Source organism: Ambystoma mexicanum, chromosome 12 (assembly GCF_040938575.1).
Source record: "Ambystoma mexicanum isolate Mex_15411 chromosome 12, UKY_AmexF1_1, whole genome shotgun sequence".
Classification (NCBI taxonomy): Eukaryota; Metazoa; Chordata; class Amphibia; order Caudata; family Ambystomatidae; genus Ambystoma; species Ambystoma mexicanum.
The window spans coordinates 294972519-294992471 of NC_090936.1; the positions used below are offsets into that span (position 1 = coordinate 294972519).

General features: G+C 50.2%; 1 protein-coding gene across 7 annotated transcripts in view; it reads right to left on the bottom strand.

Moving 5' to 3' along the window:
• C2CD5 (C2 calcium dependent domain containing 5) overlaps positions 1-19953 on the bottom strand; it is a 2654621-nt gene that overhangs the window by 2439087 nt on the left and 195581 nt on the right. For all 7 annotated transcript variants that reach the window (XM_069628452.1, XM_069628454.1, XM_069628457.1 and 4 more), the window contains exon 4: positions 723-894. In XM_069628452.1, the coding sequence (XP_069484553.1) occupies positions 723-894 (172 nt within the window). The remainder of the gene's footprint in view (positions 1-722; positions 895-19953) is intronic.

Sequence of the window (19953 nt, forward strand, 5' to 3'; positions counted from 1 at the left end):
ACTGGGCATATATTTATCTTAAGGGTGGATATGGTCTTTCTATGGACCTTTCCGGTTTTTATAAATACACTGTCTTACTATGTGTTACGTTTAAACAAAATATTCCAAGTGTGATTTTATAATAAAATGTATATTTTTCAGTATATGAGTGTGGTGTATTCTCTTGGGGAAACTATTGGGAATAACTGTACTTTACTACCAATCCACCTACTGCCTTGAGTAAAACCTGACTGCGTTGCCATAGCTTCTTTCTTTTGGTTGGAAACCCAGATTTGCCTTTGGGTTACATGTTTTTACATCTCACATCAGAGGCCTGTGACAAGATCTCTCTTAACAATGCCCTTGATCTTAATTTTTACACATTCCAAATTTTTCATTAAAAAGTCATAAACATAGCATTTTGGACTAACTAAAATATTATGGTACCATGGTACAATGTACTATTACCATCTCGGCATAAAAGTTTCATTTAGTTCAAGAAAAGATATAAAACCTGGATTTGTGATTTTAAAACTTAACTTGCACAGCATCAAACCTGTCTTTGTGCATCTCAATAAAAAGTGAATGTGTAATATGAGCATGTACGTCAAAAACACTCGACTAAAAGGGTAGATTTGTGTTGCAAAACATTACTTTATGTATCAGTCACCAACTTTATGTATGCAAGACCAAATTGCATTATGTTGTAAACCATTCATTATGTTGTAAAGATTGAAGCTTACCGTGTATCGTGTCATAAATTGGAAACCATCCAGAGATAACAGTTGCTGCCTCACTGTACAACAATGGGTCAATGTCTATGTACACTTTGCCAATGGCATCATTAGCACTGTAGGTGTCATGGTCAAGAACTGTGATTTGCAGCGGCTCATCTTGCAAGTCTTCGTCATCTACCTAGTAGAAAATAGAGACCATACTTCATTGGTCAGTAGTAGCTTTGATTAAAGCAGTTTATATCTTAAGGATGTTAAACAGAAGTGTACTTCTGAAATGCTTACCATGGAAAACTTTCCTTTTTCACACTTCGATTTTTGTAAACCTTTTTTTATTTTATTGTTTGCTTGTTAGGTGCTTATACAAAAAGAAATATTGTTTCAAAGCACCCACAGGGCAAGAGAAGGAGCAGAAGTGGGAAATACAAAAAATACATTAAAAACACGTTATATAAGAGCAGAGGGGGAAGAGGAAAACAGGACAAACCTACTATGCCTTGTGAGTATTCAGAACGTGCAAGTGCAGCAAGGAAGAAGGCAGGGGTCAGTGCTGTGGAGTCTGAGCTCATGAGTGAGCCACAGGTGAAGCGCTAGGAATGTTGAGTGCTACACAGCCAGGGTAAGTGCGAGCCACCAGGGCAAAGGGTGTAAGTGCAGGTAGATGGGAGCTGGGCTGATTGGGTGGTGGGTGGCAGGGCCTCAAGGATGCATGAGAGCCCAGGAGACCAATGGCAGCAACTGTGGGATTAGCAGGGGAGAGAAGAAGGGAAGGAGGAGATAAAGAGAAGAGTCTTGAGGAGCTTCCGGAATTTAAGAAGATCCTGCTCAAGGCGCAATGGGAGGGGGAGGCTGTTCCATAGGAGGGAGCCAGCTGAGGAAAGTGAACAACCACCTGCCTTCTGTTTAGCAAAATGCTTTACACACAGAGTTAGAGCCAGAGCAGCGTAGTGGTCTAGAAGGGGAGTATTTAGTAAGGTCAAGTTGAAGATAGTGTGGCCCCCGGGCCCAGACAGCCTTGTGGATGACGCAGTGGGATTTGAATTTAATCCGTGCAGCAACCGAGAGCCAGTGAAAACGTTTTAGTGCAGGAGAGATGCAGTCCCTGGGCATAAAGCCAAAGATAAATCTTGCTGCCCTATTTTGGATTAGCTTGAGGGGTCGCAGAGTGGAAGATGACAGATTCAAGAGGAGGCTATTTTAATAGTCAAACCTAGAGAGAACCAGGGCTTGGATCACATTGAGCCTCTGGGGAAAGTGAGAAAAGGAACATGTTACTTACCTGTAACTATTGTTCTCCAGCATGGGTCTGGCATGGATTCACATGCTCATGAATATTCCCCGTCTTTCGGCCTGGAATTCTCGGTAAAAGAAAAAACTGTTTCACTTCCATTCACAAACTGTATTTCTCCTCTAAATCAAGCACTGTACTCTGGGTCATACTGCCCCTAGCCAATGACTGCCATCTCCCTAAGCCCCTCCTCTGGGAGCCATCTTCAGATTTGGTAAGCACGTAAAGAGGCAGTATGACTAAGAAGAGCCGCAGAGGGGCAGGAGGGAGGGTTTGCATGTGAATCCATGCCAGCCCCACGCTGGAGAAGACAATGCATTACTTACCGTAAAAGTATTTCTGATGGTTGTATCTGCTTAGATTCACATGCTGTGCATAGGTCCGACATCCAGTGGTCACTGCGGAGTAATGCATTTTGTTTTTCGTAGTCGAAAAAGGGGACGTCGACAAGGCGTGTCTGTAACACTATCCCTATAGTGACGTGCGTTGTACCCACAATCCCTCACGCGTCGAGGTCCCTCTGTTTGTATTTTTCTGCCCTGAGGGAGCCTTCTAGACGTGAGTGAGTACAGAAGAGAGAGATATAAAAGGAAGTCTATGTTCCTTCCATCCGAGCGGGGAGGAAGGGTGGGCGCATGTGAATCTAAGCAGATACAACCATCAGAAATGCTTTTACGGTAAGTAATGCATTGTCTTCTGATGTTTGTTAATCTGCTTAGAATCACATGCTGTGCATAGACTAGCGAGCAGTACCCGGAGTTGGCGGTGGGTTATGAGAAGGAACAGTAGAGAAAAGATGTCTTAATACTCCCTGTCCCACCTGGGAGTCAGATCTTAAGTGTGCATCTAGACAGTAGTGTTTTGTAAAGGTGTGCACAGAACTCCAGGTAGCCGCTTTGCAGATGGACTCAAGGGGAACATTTGCAATGAATGCTATGGATGCCCCAGTGCCTCGAGTGGAATGTGCTCTTGGCTTGAAGGGTAGTTCTCTCTTAGCAAGAGTGTGACAGAGAGTGATGCATTGTACAATCCATCTAGATATAGTGGACTTTGAGACTGCATCTCCTTCTCTTCCTGCTGCCACCGAGACAAAGAACTGATTAGTCTTTCTCAGTGATCTGGTTCTTTCCATGTAGAACATGACAGCTCTGCGTACATCTAGTGTATGCAGACTTTTTTCTCCCAAGTTGGAAGGGTTTTGAAAGAACGTTGGTAGTTCTATAGATTGGTTTACATGAAATTTAGAGATGAATTTTGGTGCAAACCTTGGGTGTGTGCGCAGAACCACCTTATCCTTGTGAACTGATACGAAGGGGTCTAATACAGAAAGAGCCTGTAGTTCACTTACTCTCCTAATGGAGGTGATAGCTATTAGGAAAGCAGTCTTAAAAGTGAGGTATTTAAGAGTTGCCTTGTGCATGGGTTCGAAAGGAGTGCCCATGAGTCTAGAAAGTACCACGTTTAAGTCCCATCCGGGAGCTGGGTTAGCTATCGGTGGGTGTATTCTCTTTAGCCCTTCCATGAAGGCCTTTATAACTGGTATCTTCCACCACGACACTTTAAGTTGGGAAGTGGTGTATGCAGAAAGTGCCGCTAGGTGGACTTTAATGGAATTAAACACTAGACCTGAATCCAGTAAATGGGTCAAGTACAGAATAATGTTAGTGGCAGAGCAGTCAACCGGGTTGATGTTTTTACTTCTACACCAGATGACAAACCTTTTCCACTTGCTAGAATAGCAGTGGCGAGTATTAGGTTTTCTGGCTTCCCTGAGGTTGTCCATACATCTCTGAGGGAGATGTAAATGTCCTAATTCTATGATCTCAGGAGCCAGGCTGCTAAGTTCATGGTCTGAGGGCATGGATGCAGTGTCCTGCCCTTGTTTTGTGACAGCATGTTGTACGGGCAAGGAAGTTTCATTGGGGGAGATAGGGACATCTCCATCAAGTGAGCGAACCATGGCTGCCGGGCCCACATTGGGGCCACTAGTATCATGGTCACCTGCTCTTGGTGCATCTTGTGCACCACCTTGTTGAGGAGGGGAGTCGGGGGAAAGGCGTAAACAAATCTCCCTGACCATTGAATCAACAGACCGTTCCCCTTGGACTGGTTCTGGGGGTACCTGGAGGCGTAACTTTGGCATTGTGAGTTCTCCAGGGTTGCGAACAGGTCTATTTCCGGGAAACCCCATTGCGTGAAGACGTTTAAGACGATGTCTTCTTGCAATTGCCATTCGTACTCTTTGGGTAGGGGGAAGTCTCTGCTGAGTTTGTCTGCTAGCAGATTGAGTTCCCCTGGTACATGTTGTGATAGTAGGAACATGTTGTGTTTGAGAGCCCACTTCCATATATTCTGGGACAGCTTGGACAGTCCTGGAGAGTGAGTGCCCCCTTGCTTGTTGAGGTAGTACATGGCTGTGGTGCTGTCTGTGAGGACCATCACTGTCTTTCCTTGTAAGTGTTCCTGAAAGGCTTTCAGTGCTTTGAACACTGCTAATAGTTCCAGCAGGTTTATATGTTTGGATGCTAAGCTCGGAGTCCACACTCCGTGAGCAGTCTGATGGGATAGGTGAGCTCCCCATCCTGTAAGGGATGCGTCTGTGGTTAGAGTGGCTTCCACTGCGGGTGTGGCAAAAGTTTTCCCTAATAACAGGTTTTCCTTTGTCCACCACCGTAGCGAGAGAACCAAGGCCTGCGAGACCACCACTAGATCGTCCCATTGTCCGCTGGCCTGACACCACTGGCTGTAGAGCCACTCTTGCATTGGGCGCATGCGCAGGCGCGCGTGAGGTACCAAATAAATACATGACGCCATCATCCCTAGCATACGCATTGCTTTGCCTACCGTAACCTCTCGACCTGCCACATAATGGGGGATCTGAAACAGCATGTTTTGGACCCTCTCGTTGGATGGGAAGACGAGGCCGTCCTTTGTTCGAATTAGAGCCCCTAGGAATTGTTTGATTTGGCTGGGGTCTAAGCTGGACTTCTTTTCGTTGATGGAGAAGCCCAGTTGGGACAAAAGGTCTACGGTCCTTTGGGTATTGGAGAAGCATGTTTCGTAAGAATCCCCTGTTATGAGCCAGTCGTCGAGGTACGGGTAAACCGGGATGGATAATCTGCGCAGGTGGGCCGCTGCCACTGCCAGTACTTTCGTGAATACCCTTGGTGCAGATGCTATCCCGAAGGGTAGTACTCTGAACTGGTAGTGTTTGTTCTCTATCTTGAACCTGAGGTATTTTCTGTGCGCTGGCAACATTAAAATATGAAAGTATGCATCTTTCATGTCTAGTGTTGTCATGTAATCCCCCTGTGATAACAGTGGGATTACATCCTGCAAGGTTACCATACGAAACTTTTGGGGTTTGACAAAATTGTTCGCTGGACGCAGATCTAATACAGGGCGCATGGTTAAATCCTTTTTGGGTACAAGGAAGTACACTGAATAAATACCTTCTGTTACCTGCGATAGGGGGACAGCCTCTATAGCTTCTTTTTTCAGTAGCTCTTCTACTTCTTGAAGAAGAATAGTGAGGTGTTCCGGTGTCATGCGCCGGTTCCGTGGGGGTCTGTATTTTGGGGAACCGTTGAATTCGATGCAGTATCCGTGGGCTATGGTGGATGGTGGATAATACCCAGCGGTCTGACGTTATTCCCTCCCATGCTGAAAGGAACGATGTTAGCCGGCCCCCGACCGGTGATGCATGGGAGGGGACCCGAACCTTTGGGTCATTTGTTGGTATTGGGCGTGGGGCCTTTTGGACTGGAGCCGCGCCCTCTTCCTTTGCCACGACGTTGGCCTCTTTGACTGAACTGGGTGCTTTGGTTAGAGGGCCAGTTGGTAGCAGAGTAAAATTGTTGTTGGCTTTGCTGCTGGCGTTGGCCACGAAAGGAGCGTCTATTGCCATAGCTGCGTCTGTTAGGTGGCCTAGAAATTTGGTCAAGAGTCTTGATGGTATCAAACTCCTTCTTCGCATGTTCTAGGGCCTCATCAACTGCTTTTCCAAACAGATGTGTTTGCTCTATGGGCTTATTTATTAGGGAAGCCTGGGTTTCTGGCTTAAATCCCGAATTGCGCAGCCAGACATGGCGTTTGAGAAGTATTCCCTGAACCAGGGAACGTCCAGCTGTCTCTGCGGCATCCAAGGAGTTCTTTACGATGCCCTGGTTTACAAGAGTTCCCTCTGATATAGTAGCCAACAGGCGTGAACGCAGGGGTTCAGGTGCATCCTCTGCTTCGCTGCGCAGCTTGCTCCACTGTGCATCTGCGTAGCTAGCTAATAGGGAATTGTTAGTCGCAATCCTAGTTGAGAAGGCGGCGGAGGTCGTGATTCTCTTCCCAAGTGCATAGAGCTTCTTGCCCTCTTTGTCAGGTGGTGCCTCACTAGTAGATAGTGGTACCCCCGCTCTCTTTCTTGCGTTAGTAACTACCAGAGAGTCCGGAATAGAATGTCCCCTGATGTACAGAGGGTCCGAAGACGAAGGGCTTTTCTATCCGAGGGTTGACCCCTCTGACTAAGGCCGGATTGGAAAGGGAAGGAGTTATTCTTCTCTTTATAGAAGCCAGGAGTGGAATGGACTGACTGACTGGGGCTTTTTCTTTGATAACCTTTTCTACAAAGTCTATGTCCGGAAGAGTCTCCCCTGTTTCTATTTCAAAATGCGCTGCTGCCTTGCGCAATAGTGCATTAAGTGAAGGCTGGTCATCTATTGGGGAGGTGTTCCCAATAGGTGAGTCCTTGGGAGGAGAAGGGTGAAAGACATCAGGGTCTGAGTGCACTGATGGGGACTGCCAAGGCTGCACTGATGGGGAGTGCCAGGGCTGTGAGGTAGCTGTATCTTCCTCAAAAGCTCCTGCGCTAGTGTAAGGGTCTTCCTCAAACCTCTCCTCCTCATGTTCTTCCTCTCCACCTAAACACTCCTCATCTTCCTGGAGGTATTGCTCCTCTTCAGTGAGGTCATATGCATCTGTAGAAGGGGGAAACAGCCTAGGAATCTTGACCCTAGGGTCATCCTGGGTCCATTCCCTTCATTTGGGTGTGGGTGGGTTTTGGCTACCCAAAAACCTCTCCATCTTTTCCATACAAGAATGGAGTCTTTCCATGGTCTCATGGGGAACCCCTGAATAGTCTAGAGGGGGGAAATCAGTGTTATCACCTTCAAAAAGCTTTGAACGCTCCCACAACGTCGACGAAAGGTTTCCGTCGCCCTCAGAAAAGCCCTCCGGTAGTTCAGAAGTGCCTTTAGATGAATGGGGCAGTTCCTGGCTACTTTTGTGCTTTTTCGGCGTTTCTATTTCCTTGGGTGCGGTATTCGACGTCTGTTTCGTCGTCCGCTTACGTTTATCCTCGGAAACAATTCTCGCCAGACTCTCGACGACGAGTTCGTCAGTCGAGGGTTCTGGAGTCGGCGTTGCCTGCGCTGCGCGTTGTTTTTCGACGGCCGCTCTATGGAGCGTTACGTCGGATGTTTTTGAGGTAGCGCCCGTGTTAGATGAAAGCCCAATCGCTGGTCGCGGCTGCGTTTGCGGGTGGGGCTTGAGACCCTTGCGGTCTGAGGTCGACGCCGGAATGCCCTGCGTCCCCTTCGGCGCTGGTGGATCCTTCGTCCTCGACGAAGAAGAGCCGTGGGTTGTGTGCTTAGGCCTATGGGGTCTGTGTGCGTCCTTGTCGCCGGGGTGTTCATCCCCATAAGCAGGGCGTGAGCCGAGCCCGTCGGGGCCGGGGACGGACGTCGAGGAGCGCGAGCGCTCCTTCTGGGGGTTAATGACTTCCGTAACGGACGTCGAGTTATAACCCTCCTCGTCACTTTCTCTAACAGCGGCAGCGGGTGAGGAAACTGACTTCGACATAGCGTAGTCCGCCCACCTTTTAACTTTCCGTTCTTTAAGTGTTCTTGGTTTCAAGAGCTTACAGGCCGCACAGCTGTCCTCTTTATGATCGAGGGGCAAGCAACGATTACAGAGCTTGTGTTTGTCCTTCCAAGTGTATTTGCCCCTACAGCGTGGGCAAAACTTAAAAGGTGTCCTCTCCATAGCTGAGGCAATAAAAACTGGTGATAACAACCCCAAGGGAAAGATAGGGGAGAAAGAAAGACATTCTCGACGAGAAGAAAAAAGTTCGAACCCCCACTCTCCCTACTGTATGTTGGCCGGCGAGGCCTGGCCACGTGTTCGGCAGCGCCGAGGGATCTCCTCCGTCTCTTCCCCTCCGTCGAAAACTTGCACGGCGGAGAAACAGCTTCACAGCTAACGTCGAGGGGAGGGATCTTTACAATAAGTATATATTAAGGACCGAGGTCCGTAGTAATTGTTTTGCAATGTCTCTCTAGGAGCTCCGCGTAAGGCGACCATAAGCTGGGCGGAAAAAAACAATCTGAGGGACCTCGACGCGTGATGGATTGTGGGTACAACGCACGTCACTATAGGGATAGTGTTACAGACACGCCTTGTCGACGTCCCCTTTTTCGACTACGAAAAACAAAATGCAATACTCCGCAGTGACCACTGGATGTCGGACCTATGCACAGCATGTGATTCTAAGCAGATTAACAAACATCAGAACAATAGTTACAGGTAAGTAATGTGTTCCTTCTCCAGCATGGGGTCCGACATGGATTCACATGCTCATGAATAAAGAATACATAGCAGTACATTCCACAACCATGAAAGGTGGCAAGGCTTAACAGAAGCAATTACTCTTACCTCTTGAACATGCTCACCTTCAAGCAAACAGGTTACGTAGCACTGCTAGGCTGACCCTGGACTCCTATATGAAATCCCTGTCGATGCAGTAGAATCTCGTTAAGGTGTGCGTGGACCTCCACATAGCAGCCCTACAGATGCCCAGCAGGGGCACACCAGACAAGAACGCTGTCGTCGCAGCAATCGCTCTGGTGGAATGGGCTCTCGGACAGCCGGGCAGTGGTCGGTTCGCCAACCGATGACAGTGCGTGATGCTGCCAGAGAGCCACCTTGAGATGGAAGCCTTGGACAAGGCCTTCCCATGGTTCAGAGGACCAAAGTTTACAAACAGTTGAGACGTCTTCTGAAAAACTCTTTGTGCATGCCACATAGAACTTCAGAGCATGAGCAACTTACAGCAAGTGCAAAGTCCTTTGAGCCGGTGCGTTGAGGTGGAATTCCGACAACCTTTGGCATGAAGAAGGGGTGCCTCCTCAGCACCACCCTCAATTCGTCAAAAGTCAGATACTGCTGTTTGCAGGAAAGGGCCTGGATCGATCTCACCCTCCTGGCAGAGGTGATGGCCACGAGGAAAGACATTTTCCATGAGAGGAACTTTAGAGGGGCTTGATGCATAGGCTCTAAGGGGGTCCCCCCATGAGCCTCGTCAGCACCACATTGAGTTCCCACGCTTGGGCAAGAGCCTTCACCGACAGGAAAGCTCGAAACAGTCCTTTGAGGAACTCCTTGACGAGACGATGGGACCAAAGAGAAGATCGTCTTGGAGACTTGGTGTAGCAGAAGATGGACGCCAGATGCACCTTGATAGAGGCGTGCACCAGTCCTGCCTTGGCCACGGACAACAAGTACGGAAGAATCTGCAGGGCTGTGACCCTCAGAGGGTTGATCTTCCATGACCAGCACCACATAGCGAAACGCTTCCACTTGTGCACGTAGCACTTAAGAGCCAATGAAGCCCGGGCCTTGGCAAGGACCTCTCTGAAGTCCTCCGGCAACTCATATCCTCCGAACACTACGGCTGCAGTAGCCACGCCCTCAGGTTCAGCGATCCTGGGTCATGATGCAGGATTGCGCCTCTTTCTCTGGCGAGCAGATCCACAAACACTGGCAGTTTGATCGGAGGTGACGGTGACAGGCTGAGAAGGTCCGGGTACCAAATCTACCTCAGCCACGCCGGGGCGACAAGTATGCATCATGCATCAGCACTGTTTGAGTTGATTGATGACTCGTAGTGGGAGAGGCAACAAAGTGAACGCGTACAGGAACAGGCCCTCCCACGGGAAGGAGAACATGTCCCCCATGCTCCTCGGCTGGTGGAACCTGGTGGTGAATTTTTGGCATTTTGAGTTTGCCGCTGTCACAAAGAGATTGATGTGGGGTCTGCCCCACTTGAGGAAGATGCGGACCACCTGGTCCTGCCGAAGTTCCCACTCGTGGCAGGAGCGCAACTCCCTGCTGAGGGTGTCGGCAATGGTATTCTTCATTCCCGCCATGTGAAAGGCGATGAGGAACATATCTTGGTCGACAGCCCAGTGCCACAAGTCCTGCGCCTCTTTGAAGAGTGCTGGGGATCGGGTGCCACCCTGCTTCCTGATGTAGAACATTGTGGTGGTGTTGTCCGTAAAGATCCTCACCACCTTGCCCGGAAGGAATGACTTGAGAGCCCAGCACACTGCCTGCAGCTCCAGGATATTGATGTGGAGATCCTTCTCCTCCGGCAGCCACTGGCCTCTGGCGTGCAGACGTCCGGTGTGGTTTCCCCAGCCCTCCAGGGAAGCGTCCATGGTGACCGTCTCCTGATGGGGGGGGGGGGGGGGGGGGGGGGGGTTTGGAACCCCGTGCCCCAGGCGATGTTGGAGTGGACGTCCTGGCCGGTTCAGTCCTGCTTCTTGGCCTGCTTTCTGCCTTGGGGGCGACAACAGCACTGACCACTTTGACCGAAAGCCTTGGAACGGCCTCTGTAGGCTTCCTGGGTCGTGGAACGGTAGGGTTTACGGTACGACGAGGACCCTCTGCCAAAACCCTTCAAAGATCTGCCGGACTTCCTGTCGGTGGCTTGAAATTAAGAGCGGTGTTGCTGTTGAGTGCCCAGGGCACGAGCCATCTCCGTGTCAGTCTTAATGGCCTGCAAAGACTCATCGACGGCCTTCCCAAAGAGGTTGTCTCAGTCGAAGGGCATTACCAGCACCCTCGTCTGGACATCCTGGTGGAAATGGGTGGCTTGCAGTCAGCCCCGACGAAGGCAGACACCATTCAGATAGATGCACGACGACATCATGCCGAGCAGTGACTTGATGGTCCGCACCATGACAGTCTTCAGTGACAACAGCCGTTGCACCTTCCTCAGCATGGCCGCAGCCCTCTCCTCCGAGGGCCATGCTAGGCAGGAGACCGTGTTGAGCCTGGTCCTCAAGAACAGAGCGTTCTGCAATGGTGTCAAGCAGGACTATGGATATTTTACGGAGAATCCCAGAGACGTCAGTAGATGAATGGTCCTCCGTGTGGTCAACGGCTACCTCTCTTGACTTGGCTCGGATGAGCCAATTGTCAAATTAAGGGTACACACCTGTATCCCTTGGAGATGTAGATGGGCCGTCATTGGCGCCAGGCACTTCGTAAAGACCGTGTGCGCCGACTTCAGTCAGAAAGGGAGGGCCTTGAATTGGCAGTGTTTTCCCTGCACCACGAAGCACAGGAACTTCTGAGGCTTATTGTGGATGAAGACGTGGAAGGGTCTTCCAGGTCCAGCGATGTCAAGAAGTCTCCTTCCTCAAATTGGCCATGCACATGCTGCAACATGAACATCCTGAATTCTTTGCACGTGAGGAACTTGTTGAAACGCTGCAGGTCTAGAATGGCCCTCCAGCCCCCGGTCTTTTTTACCAAGAAGTATCTGGAGTAGACTCCAGAACCCTAGAGTCGTCTTGGAGCCAGCTCCATCACCCCTTTTCTTAGCATGGCCTGTACTTCCTGCAGGAGCCGAGGGATGTGCTGCTCCTGCCAGGCCACCGGAGATTCCGCTGATACTTCTCCTGAAACTCGAGGGTATGGCCGTGGGCAAGAGCATCCAGCACCCATCGGTCAGTGGAGATCTTCTTCCACTCACAGACAAAGCCTGCCAGCCAGCCTCCCACTGGGGTGCATGTGTTGGGGGCCTGACATCCTGGCCAGTTCAGTCCTGCTTCTTGGCCTGCTTTCTGCCTTAGGGGCGGCAACAGCACTGACCACTTTGACCAAAAGCCTTGGAACGGTCTCTGTAGGCTTCCTGGGTCGTGGAACGGTAGGGTTGACGGTACGACGAGGACCCTCTGCCAAAACCCTTCAAAGATCTGCCGGACTTCCTGTCGGTGGCTTGAAATTAAGAGCGGTGTTGCTGATGAGTGCCCAGGGCACGAGCCATCTATGTGTCAGTCTTAATGGCCTGCAGAGACTCATCGACGGCCTTCACAAAGATGTTGTCTCAGTCGAAGGCATTACCAGCACCCTCGTCTGGACATCCTGGCGGAAATGGGTGGCTCACAGTCAGCCCCGACGAAGGCAGACACCATTCCCCATCTGCCGGAAACCCACGTCAGCGATGTTCAGGGCCACTGTGATGGCATGGTTGAATGCCACTTCTCTTTCCTGGAGGATGGAGATCGCCTCCACCCGCTTGTCGTCCGGCAGGAACTCCAGAATTGGGGTAATCTTTTACCACAGTTCCCTCTCCTACCTGGCCAGAATTGCAAGTGCATTGGCCGCCTTAAGTGTCGATGCTGCGCAGTAGATGACCTTCTCCCCACGGCATCAAGCTTCTTGCCCTCACTGTACGGAGGATGAAGACGAGGGGTTAGAGCTCTTCCTTGCGGCAGCCAAAACCACAGAGTCTGGCGCCGGCTGCGATCGTAGACACCTGGGTGCGGCCTCTGGCACCCAGTACTTTTTCTCCAGCCTATCTTCCTTGGCTGGGGCCGTGGCTGGATTTTTCAACAAGGCTAGGCCCCCCCTCCCAAATTTCATCCAGGAGGAGCATCGCCATGATGGCGTTCCGTTTGGACTTGCACCTCTGGTATAGGAAACCTTCTTTATTGGACTCTTCTGGCGTCAGTTAGAAGAGTTCAGACGCTCCGACGACCATGGCATGAAATACCCCACCTCATCCGTGGCAATGTCGTCATCGTCCGTAGTCGCTGTGTCCGTCCCTGTGTCCGGGTCCCTCGGGGGGGAAGGCACGTGGCTCTTTTGTGGAGGTTGATGCGGCGGCATAGGGTGCTTCTTCCTCTTTTTCGCTGGAGGTTGATCCGGGGCCTCTGGGGCCATCGGCATGCTTTTCTGAATTTCCGACAACAGCATGTGCAGGGTGGAAATGATGTCCAGCAATACATCTCTCGGTGGAGTTGGAGTGGTGGGCCCACTAGGCCCTGCGCCATTGTCGCTGTCAGCATTTCCGCCGTCGTCGTCCCCCATGTACTCCTGGATTATGTGAATGGACTCCTGGTCCTCCTCGTTCGAGGAAGAAATATCCATGCCCTGGAGTACGGCCTGTCCAGAGGCCTCCTTGCTCCCCCCCTTTTTTTGCATCCTGAGGGGTCCGGTTTGGGCTTAGCAACAGCATCCTCTTTTCAGGTGTCTTCTCCACCGCCCTGGCCGAGGCATCCGCCTCAGGGGTAGGGATACTCTGGGGCGCAGACGTGGCTACCTTGACTGGGTCAACCCCTTTGGCCTTCATGAGAGCGGCCGCCACATCTCGGTCGTCGACAACGACTACTCCTGGGCCGCATGAGCCTTCTTGGGCAAGTCAGTAGTCTTTTCCTGCACCCTCAGCTTCTCAGGATTGTCCCGCAGCTTAGCCAGGTTGGCGGTTTCCTCTTTGAGGAGGAGCTGGATCGATGGCTAGAGATGGAGGCAGATGGTGAAGTTGAGCACACCCTGCCCATCGTGGGACACACTTGCGTGGCGACCCCAACGGAAACGGACTTGCAATACTTTGCCTTGTCTGGGGCCCCCACGGATGGGTCGCCCTCAAAGGACTAAGAAGCCCGCCCCTCGGACCGGCCGGTCCTGGATGAGGCATGCCCCTTGGGGCACAGGCTAGAGGCCATGGCGCTGAGCCACACCGCCAGTCTACTGTGACAATCCTTCATGGTTCGCTTGGAGAAACCGAGGCAGATTTCACAATCTGCTTCACGGTGGTCCAGATGGAGACAGTAGAGGCACTGAAGGTGTTTGTCCTCTACAAACACGTTCCGTAGTCCGCAGCTGGAGCAGAGCTTGAAATAGATGCTTCCCTCTTTCTTCTCTTTCGACATGATGCGGAGTGCGGATTAGGCTGATGGCCTTCTGGAGCCTTCGATTAAACTTCAGCAATTCTTGCCCTTGTCGTGCGTTGAAATTCACTGGCAAACGAATCCCCGCTTGTCGGCAGATGGAGGCAAAGAGCACATGGGCTCTGTTTGACAAAAATAAGACTTTATTGAAAAAGCATGAAACACATAGAATAGCTCACAGAGCAAAACACTAGAACTACCAACACTTGAACGTGCAGTAAAAATCTGAAGATGGCTGCCAGAGGAGGGGCTTAGGGAGAGGGTAGTCATTGGCTGGGGACAGTATGACCCCGAGTACAGCGATTGGTTTAGAGGAGAAATACAGTTTGTAAGTGAAAGTGAAACTGTTTTTTCTTTTACCGAGGATTCCCAGCCTAACGACTGGGAATATTCATGAGCATGTTAATCCATGCCAGACCCCATGCTGCAGAAGGGAGAATTCCTTTGAGAAGGAAGAGTTGGAAGTGGGACTTCTTGGCAATGTCCTGAGTGTGAGGGAGGAAGGAGTGAGAGGAGTCAAAACTGACTCCAAGGTTTCTGGCTTCAGAAGAGGGTGCAGGGTGAGAGCCCAAAGAGGAAGGCCAGAGTGACGGGAAGAAGGAGGGAGCAGGGGTCTCGATGCGAAGGATCTCAGTTCTACAGGCGTTGAGGCAGAGATCATTGGTGGTGCACCAGAACTGGATGGCAGATAGGCAGTCTGGGATGATGGAGGGTGAAAGAGGGTCGGCAGGGAGTTTAAAAAGAGCTGTGTGTCTGTGTAACACTGGAAGTTTGAAGAGAAGGAGGAGATGAGGGGTGCAAGGAGAGCAAGGAAGATGTTTAAGAGCCAGGGGGAGACTATAGAACTAACTTACTTTACTAACCAACACAGTGTACACAGGTGTTTACATAACAAAAACCACAACCACATGGCCCAGCATATTCCAATTTAAGCAAATTATGAAGCACTTTAATACAGGATACCTTTCGCCATCACACTCCCATACCTACAGTGTGCCCCCTCAAAGCAAGTCCTGGAGCTTCCGAATCATCTGGTAGGGTAAGAAGGTACTGTCTGAAGGGGCCCCAAAAGTCAATTGAGCAGGCAGTCTCCGCTGCCATGTCCTGATATGCTTAATCCATGTTCTTGCCCATGTTGAGTGTGTCAACCAGGTTTGAACCGATGGCACTGAGGGGCTAGTCCAGGTTTTAACAATACATTGCTTAGCACTAATGATGTGAGTTTGTGATTTGTTCTAGACATGTCAGACCAAATCAGATGCACAACTTTAGTCAGACAGGTTGTCAGGTTCTTACAACACCAAGAGGGGCATTCTCTTCTCTTGGCTTTCTGCAATGTTCCCAGTTGAGTCAAAGGCATTTGTCTCCCTTCTACTGCCTTCTCCACTGTCTTTTCCTCAGCCAAATATCTCTATCACACACAACTCAAGGGATATGCTTCCATTCTCCTTGTATCATTCCAGTCTCTCCCGTAATCCCCCATGCGCCCTATTCTCCTCCAGGGTAGGTATGGGGATATTTGTTATTAACACTTTTTTCTTAAGGGTACTGTGGTTTCTTTCCCCTTTCCTTTGTTTGCCTTCCCAGCATCCCTGGTATATTATTCGGCCAGGTACTGGGAACATGAAGCAGGGTTGTCCTCTTCACATGGGTGCGAGTCCCAGACTCACTTTCTCAGGTTTCTTATTCTCCGCTTCAATCTCAAAAGGTATGGTTTTCCTTCCTCTTTCTTATGCTTGTGCTCACAGTAAGCCTGGTATACTATAATGCCAGGTACTGTGTCCAGAGGGATTAATGTTCGCACAATCTGCTTTCTCTAAAATCTTCTGGCTATTGATTTTAGCTGTTTCTCTTTGGGTGCGAGTCCCAGACTTGCCTGCTTTCTGTGTATCTGCTTCTCGGTAGGCTTAGTGCACCAACCTGCCAAGCACTACCGTTCATAACAAAATGTGACCACGTTTCATTATCAGAGTCCCAGACCCTGTCTTCAGGGTATTCTGTGCCCCTCTCCTTCAGCCACCATTTCTTCTAGAGTCCAGAGCTTTTCTGCCCAATCACGTACCTTGTTCTTGGGTCGGCGAGGGCTCCTGCTCCTTTCCAGCTTCACTTTGCTCTGCACCCTTGGGGCTCGCAGAGCTCTACTGCAAGTCCCTGGCTCTGTGGTGGCTCTGCCAGACCGTTCTTCTGCTGGGGAGCATCCTCGCTTGCCAGGACTCAGGACCGCCTTCTGAGTTCTCCCACCATTTTGCCTTCTCTCTCTACGACTTCTGACAGGATCTGGACTTCTCGGTTCTTCCTTCGGCATCACGTTCTTCCTCCTGTTTGCGAACAGCACGGCAACAGCTCGGCAGATTCCTCTGAGGAGGACGTTCCTCCTTCTCATGTCCTTCTTCCATCTTTATACTTCTCTGCAGTCTAAATAGTCCAAATTGGCAAGACTGTGCTCTTGGAACTTGTAAGGTGCTCACTGTTAGGAAGAATTCTCATAAATGTGCCAATTCCTTCCTCCTTATAGGCCTCCAGCTCTTTTGCTAAACTTTGGGACTTTGAACTTTTTTATTCTGTTTGTTTTCTATGTTTATTTCTGTGGTTTTGACATTAAACAACTCCATAGGCATCATCTTTTCATTTGTTTCACACAGCACCCTCAGTGCAGTGGCACAGGGAAGCCTTTCAGGCTTTCCCAAGGTTTAAATAACTTCTCTGGGATAAACTACTGTTTCCCAGAGAAAGTAAAGGGACATTGACTTTACTAGTCTTTTCAAATTCCTAGACCCAGCACACCCAATCTTACAATAGGGTGCTGTAGGGGTTACCTAGCATTCCCTGTGTCTAGATACTCATGTAGCAGTTAAATGCTACCCTTTCCTATCGAAATGGCTAGTGGCAGTGGTTTTACAACAAACTACCATGATTTCTCCCCACCACGAACACTGGTAGCGTTAAATCGCCGGAGCCATGTTTTTCAAGATGGCATCTGAGCTCGCCTTGTTTAAACAGGACCCGGTCTTCTTTTTTCGCCATTTCTTTGTGGAAAGTCCTTCTAGAGTTTTGCTTTGCGCGCCAAACCAGGTTTGTTACCTTTGTTTCATCGCTTTTAACGGGCTCCAGGACTGAAGACCGCCTCTGGCACCCGAGTGTCTGGGGTGGACAGGAAGCGAGGGAGGTGCCCGAAACTCCCTGTGCTTAGTCTCCTAGGAGACCCGAATGCACTCTGGCGTGATTGGCTGGCTGACTGTCCAGCCTGGACAGCCACCTTGCTGGGTGAGTGGCAGCTAGGCTGGAATGAATGGGAGGAAACTGGATAAAAGGCAAGTTTCTTGGCTTGGAAGGCAGAGTTGACCACTGGAACGAAAGAACCAAAGACGAGCTTGAAGAGGACGGCTGCTGCAACTCCTGGACTGTTGGGTTTGCCCGGTGAAGCCCCGCTGCAGGTCCGAATCACTAAGTTCCTCTGAACAGAGAAGCCCTGCAAGGATGACTTCTCCATTTGAGTTGGTGGAACCAATCAACTCGTAAGCGACCTGGATACCATTCTCTGAGCTGGTTGTGCTAGTGGAAACCGAATAACCAGGGAGAGGGACACCAGTTTGTGTGCTTGACTACAGCTACCGGAATTGAAGATTTGCCAAGTGCCAGCTTTGACCAGTCCCAGTGCAGTGCAGGAGTCCCCCGACGTCCTCCCTCTTGTCCCCACGACTGAGGATCAGGAACAGCGAGATCTGCAGGAACTGCCAGGAACAGAAGTCTTCAGCTGTATCTTTTTCTTCATTGTAAGGTACTGTCAAAACCTGACCGAGAGAACTTATCTTTGACTGCGAAAGTGCTTGGAACTTTGGTAACTTGCAGGCCTAGTCAGCTTGTGACCCACATATGAATCTTTCTTTTACAAACTACTTCTGAGAACTTTGGCAAAGACTTTTCCTTTTAACTACCTGGACTGCTTTATCCTATACAACATATTTCACAAATAATCAGGGTGAGAGATCACACATGTGGTTCTATATTCTGATATCACACATTTCTAGACTAAATAACAACTGTACTGGATCTGTTGAAACGACCAGATAGTGGTCACTTAGTTTATTTATTGTGTATATTGATTACTTCATTCTTTATGCAATTTGCAAAACAAACCCAAAACGTACGGACCTTTCTTACAATATTGACAATGTGGTGATACCACTGTGTATCATCCAATTCATTCCAAAGGATTAAACTCAACAACAGTGCACATGTTAAATCATTGATGACCCAATATTGACACATACACGTGTGCTCTCCAGGGGAAAATGCAACACTGGAGTAATAAAAAAGTACAATGTGGCATATAATACAAAACATCAAAACATAAAAGTCAACATTATAATGTTTTTGGCACCTCGAGTACCTTGTTTTCCACTCTGGTACTCCTACGTTGGCCCCTTTGACTGGCAGCCTCCCTCGATCTACCAAAGGAAGAGTAGTATCGAAACCTCCCCTCCATTGCTGTCCCCTAGGATGAAAAGGCAGAGGTTGACGTACTGCAGTGCTCAACGACTTTGCTGCAGCTTTGGAGGTCTGCAACCTCTCAAGGCTCTCGTCAGCCTTGCTGCCAAACAGATGGACACCATCAAAGGGCATGTTGAGAAGCCGGGACTGTACATCAGGAGCAAATCCCGACTTCCGCAACCACGCAAACCTGCGCATCACGGTGCTCGCCGCCATGGACCGGCTGACCCAGTCTGCCACGTCCAGTCCCGACTGAACGGATTCACACATGGCATCCTTGCCATCCTGAACGAAGGCAAGAAAACCATCCTGTTCCTCCCCTTCGGGAATATGTTCAGCCGCCAACGACACAATTCCACAGAGTGTGCGTGAATCTTGCAAGGGCACAAACGGAGTTGGCTGCCTTTAAAGCCATACCCCCAGAATAAAATACCTTCTTCGCCTAGCTATCAAAGCGTTTGTCGTCCCTATCAGGAGGGATTGTAGGGTACGCAGCCTGCTTTGCTAGGGCTGTAGCTGCCTGCACCACCAAACTCTCTGGAGTAGGGTGCGTAGACAAGTAGCAAGGGTCACCACTGGCTGGGCGGTATTTTTTCGGCAACAACTTATTCACTGCCAGGAGACTCTCCGGAGCAGTCCAAGCCGCCGCCACCCTTCTTTGAAAGGACATGTGAAAAGGCAACATCAGGTCAGTGGGTGGACCTTGGTTCAAAATATCAGTCAGGTCATCCTGCAGAAAATCCACAGGTGGAGCCGACCAACCCAGATATTCCATCACCCTCGACATGAGGCGCCTGTACGATGAGTCAGCATGCGTACCAGGTTCAGGCCTGCCAAACTCTACCTCTGGGTCTGGGGAGGTATCAAGACCACTGGCGTCATGCAAAGACTGACGCAGGTCTTCCAGCTGGCTATGCCCTGACAACCGGTCATCAGGAACCTCAGAAGGCACCTCTTCCTCAACCTCTGAAATGTACTCCAAGGGTTGGAACAAGTCCACCCTGGGAGAGTATGGGTCGAGTATAGGCCGCACAGACTTGCTGAGCACCTTCCTAGGAGCTTCCACAGCTATCCGGGCTACCTCCGGCAAAAATTCTTCAAAAGGCTTCGAGGGCGCCGATGGGAGTGGCGTCGACCGAGGCGCTGATGACTTCGACAGCAGCTTCGAGGCCGGAGCCCCAAGCGCTCCTTTGACAGCCGCGGTGCCGATGGCTTCCTCGGAGTCGGAGCTTCGAGAAATTCCCTCGACGGACATGGCGCTGACGGCATCGATGCCTTCTTTGAAGGCCTCACAGGCTCCAACGGCGTTGAGGACCGGGACCTGGAGCGGGCACGGTGGTGAGCCTCCTTGTCTGACCGAGACCTTGAAGGTTCCCGGTGATGGCGCCGACCGCCCGAGCCCGAAGGCAGCGAGCGGTGGCTCTAGAGCGTTCCTTGACAGCTTCTCTCGAAG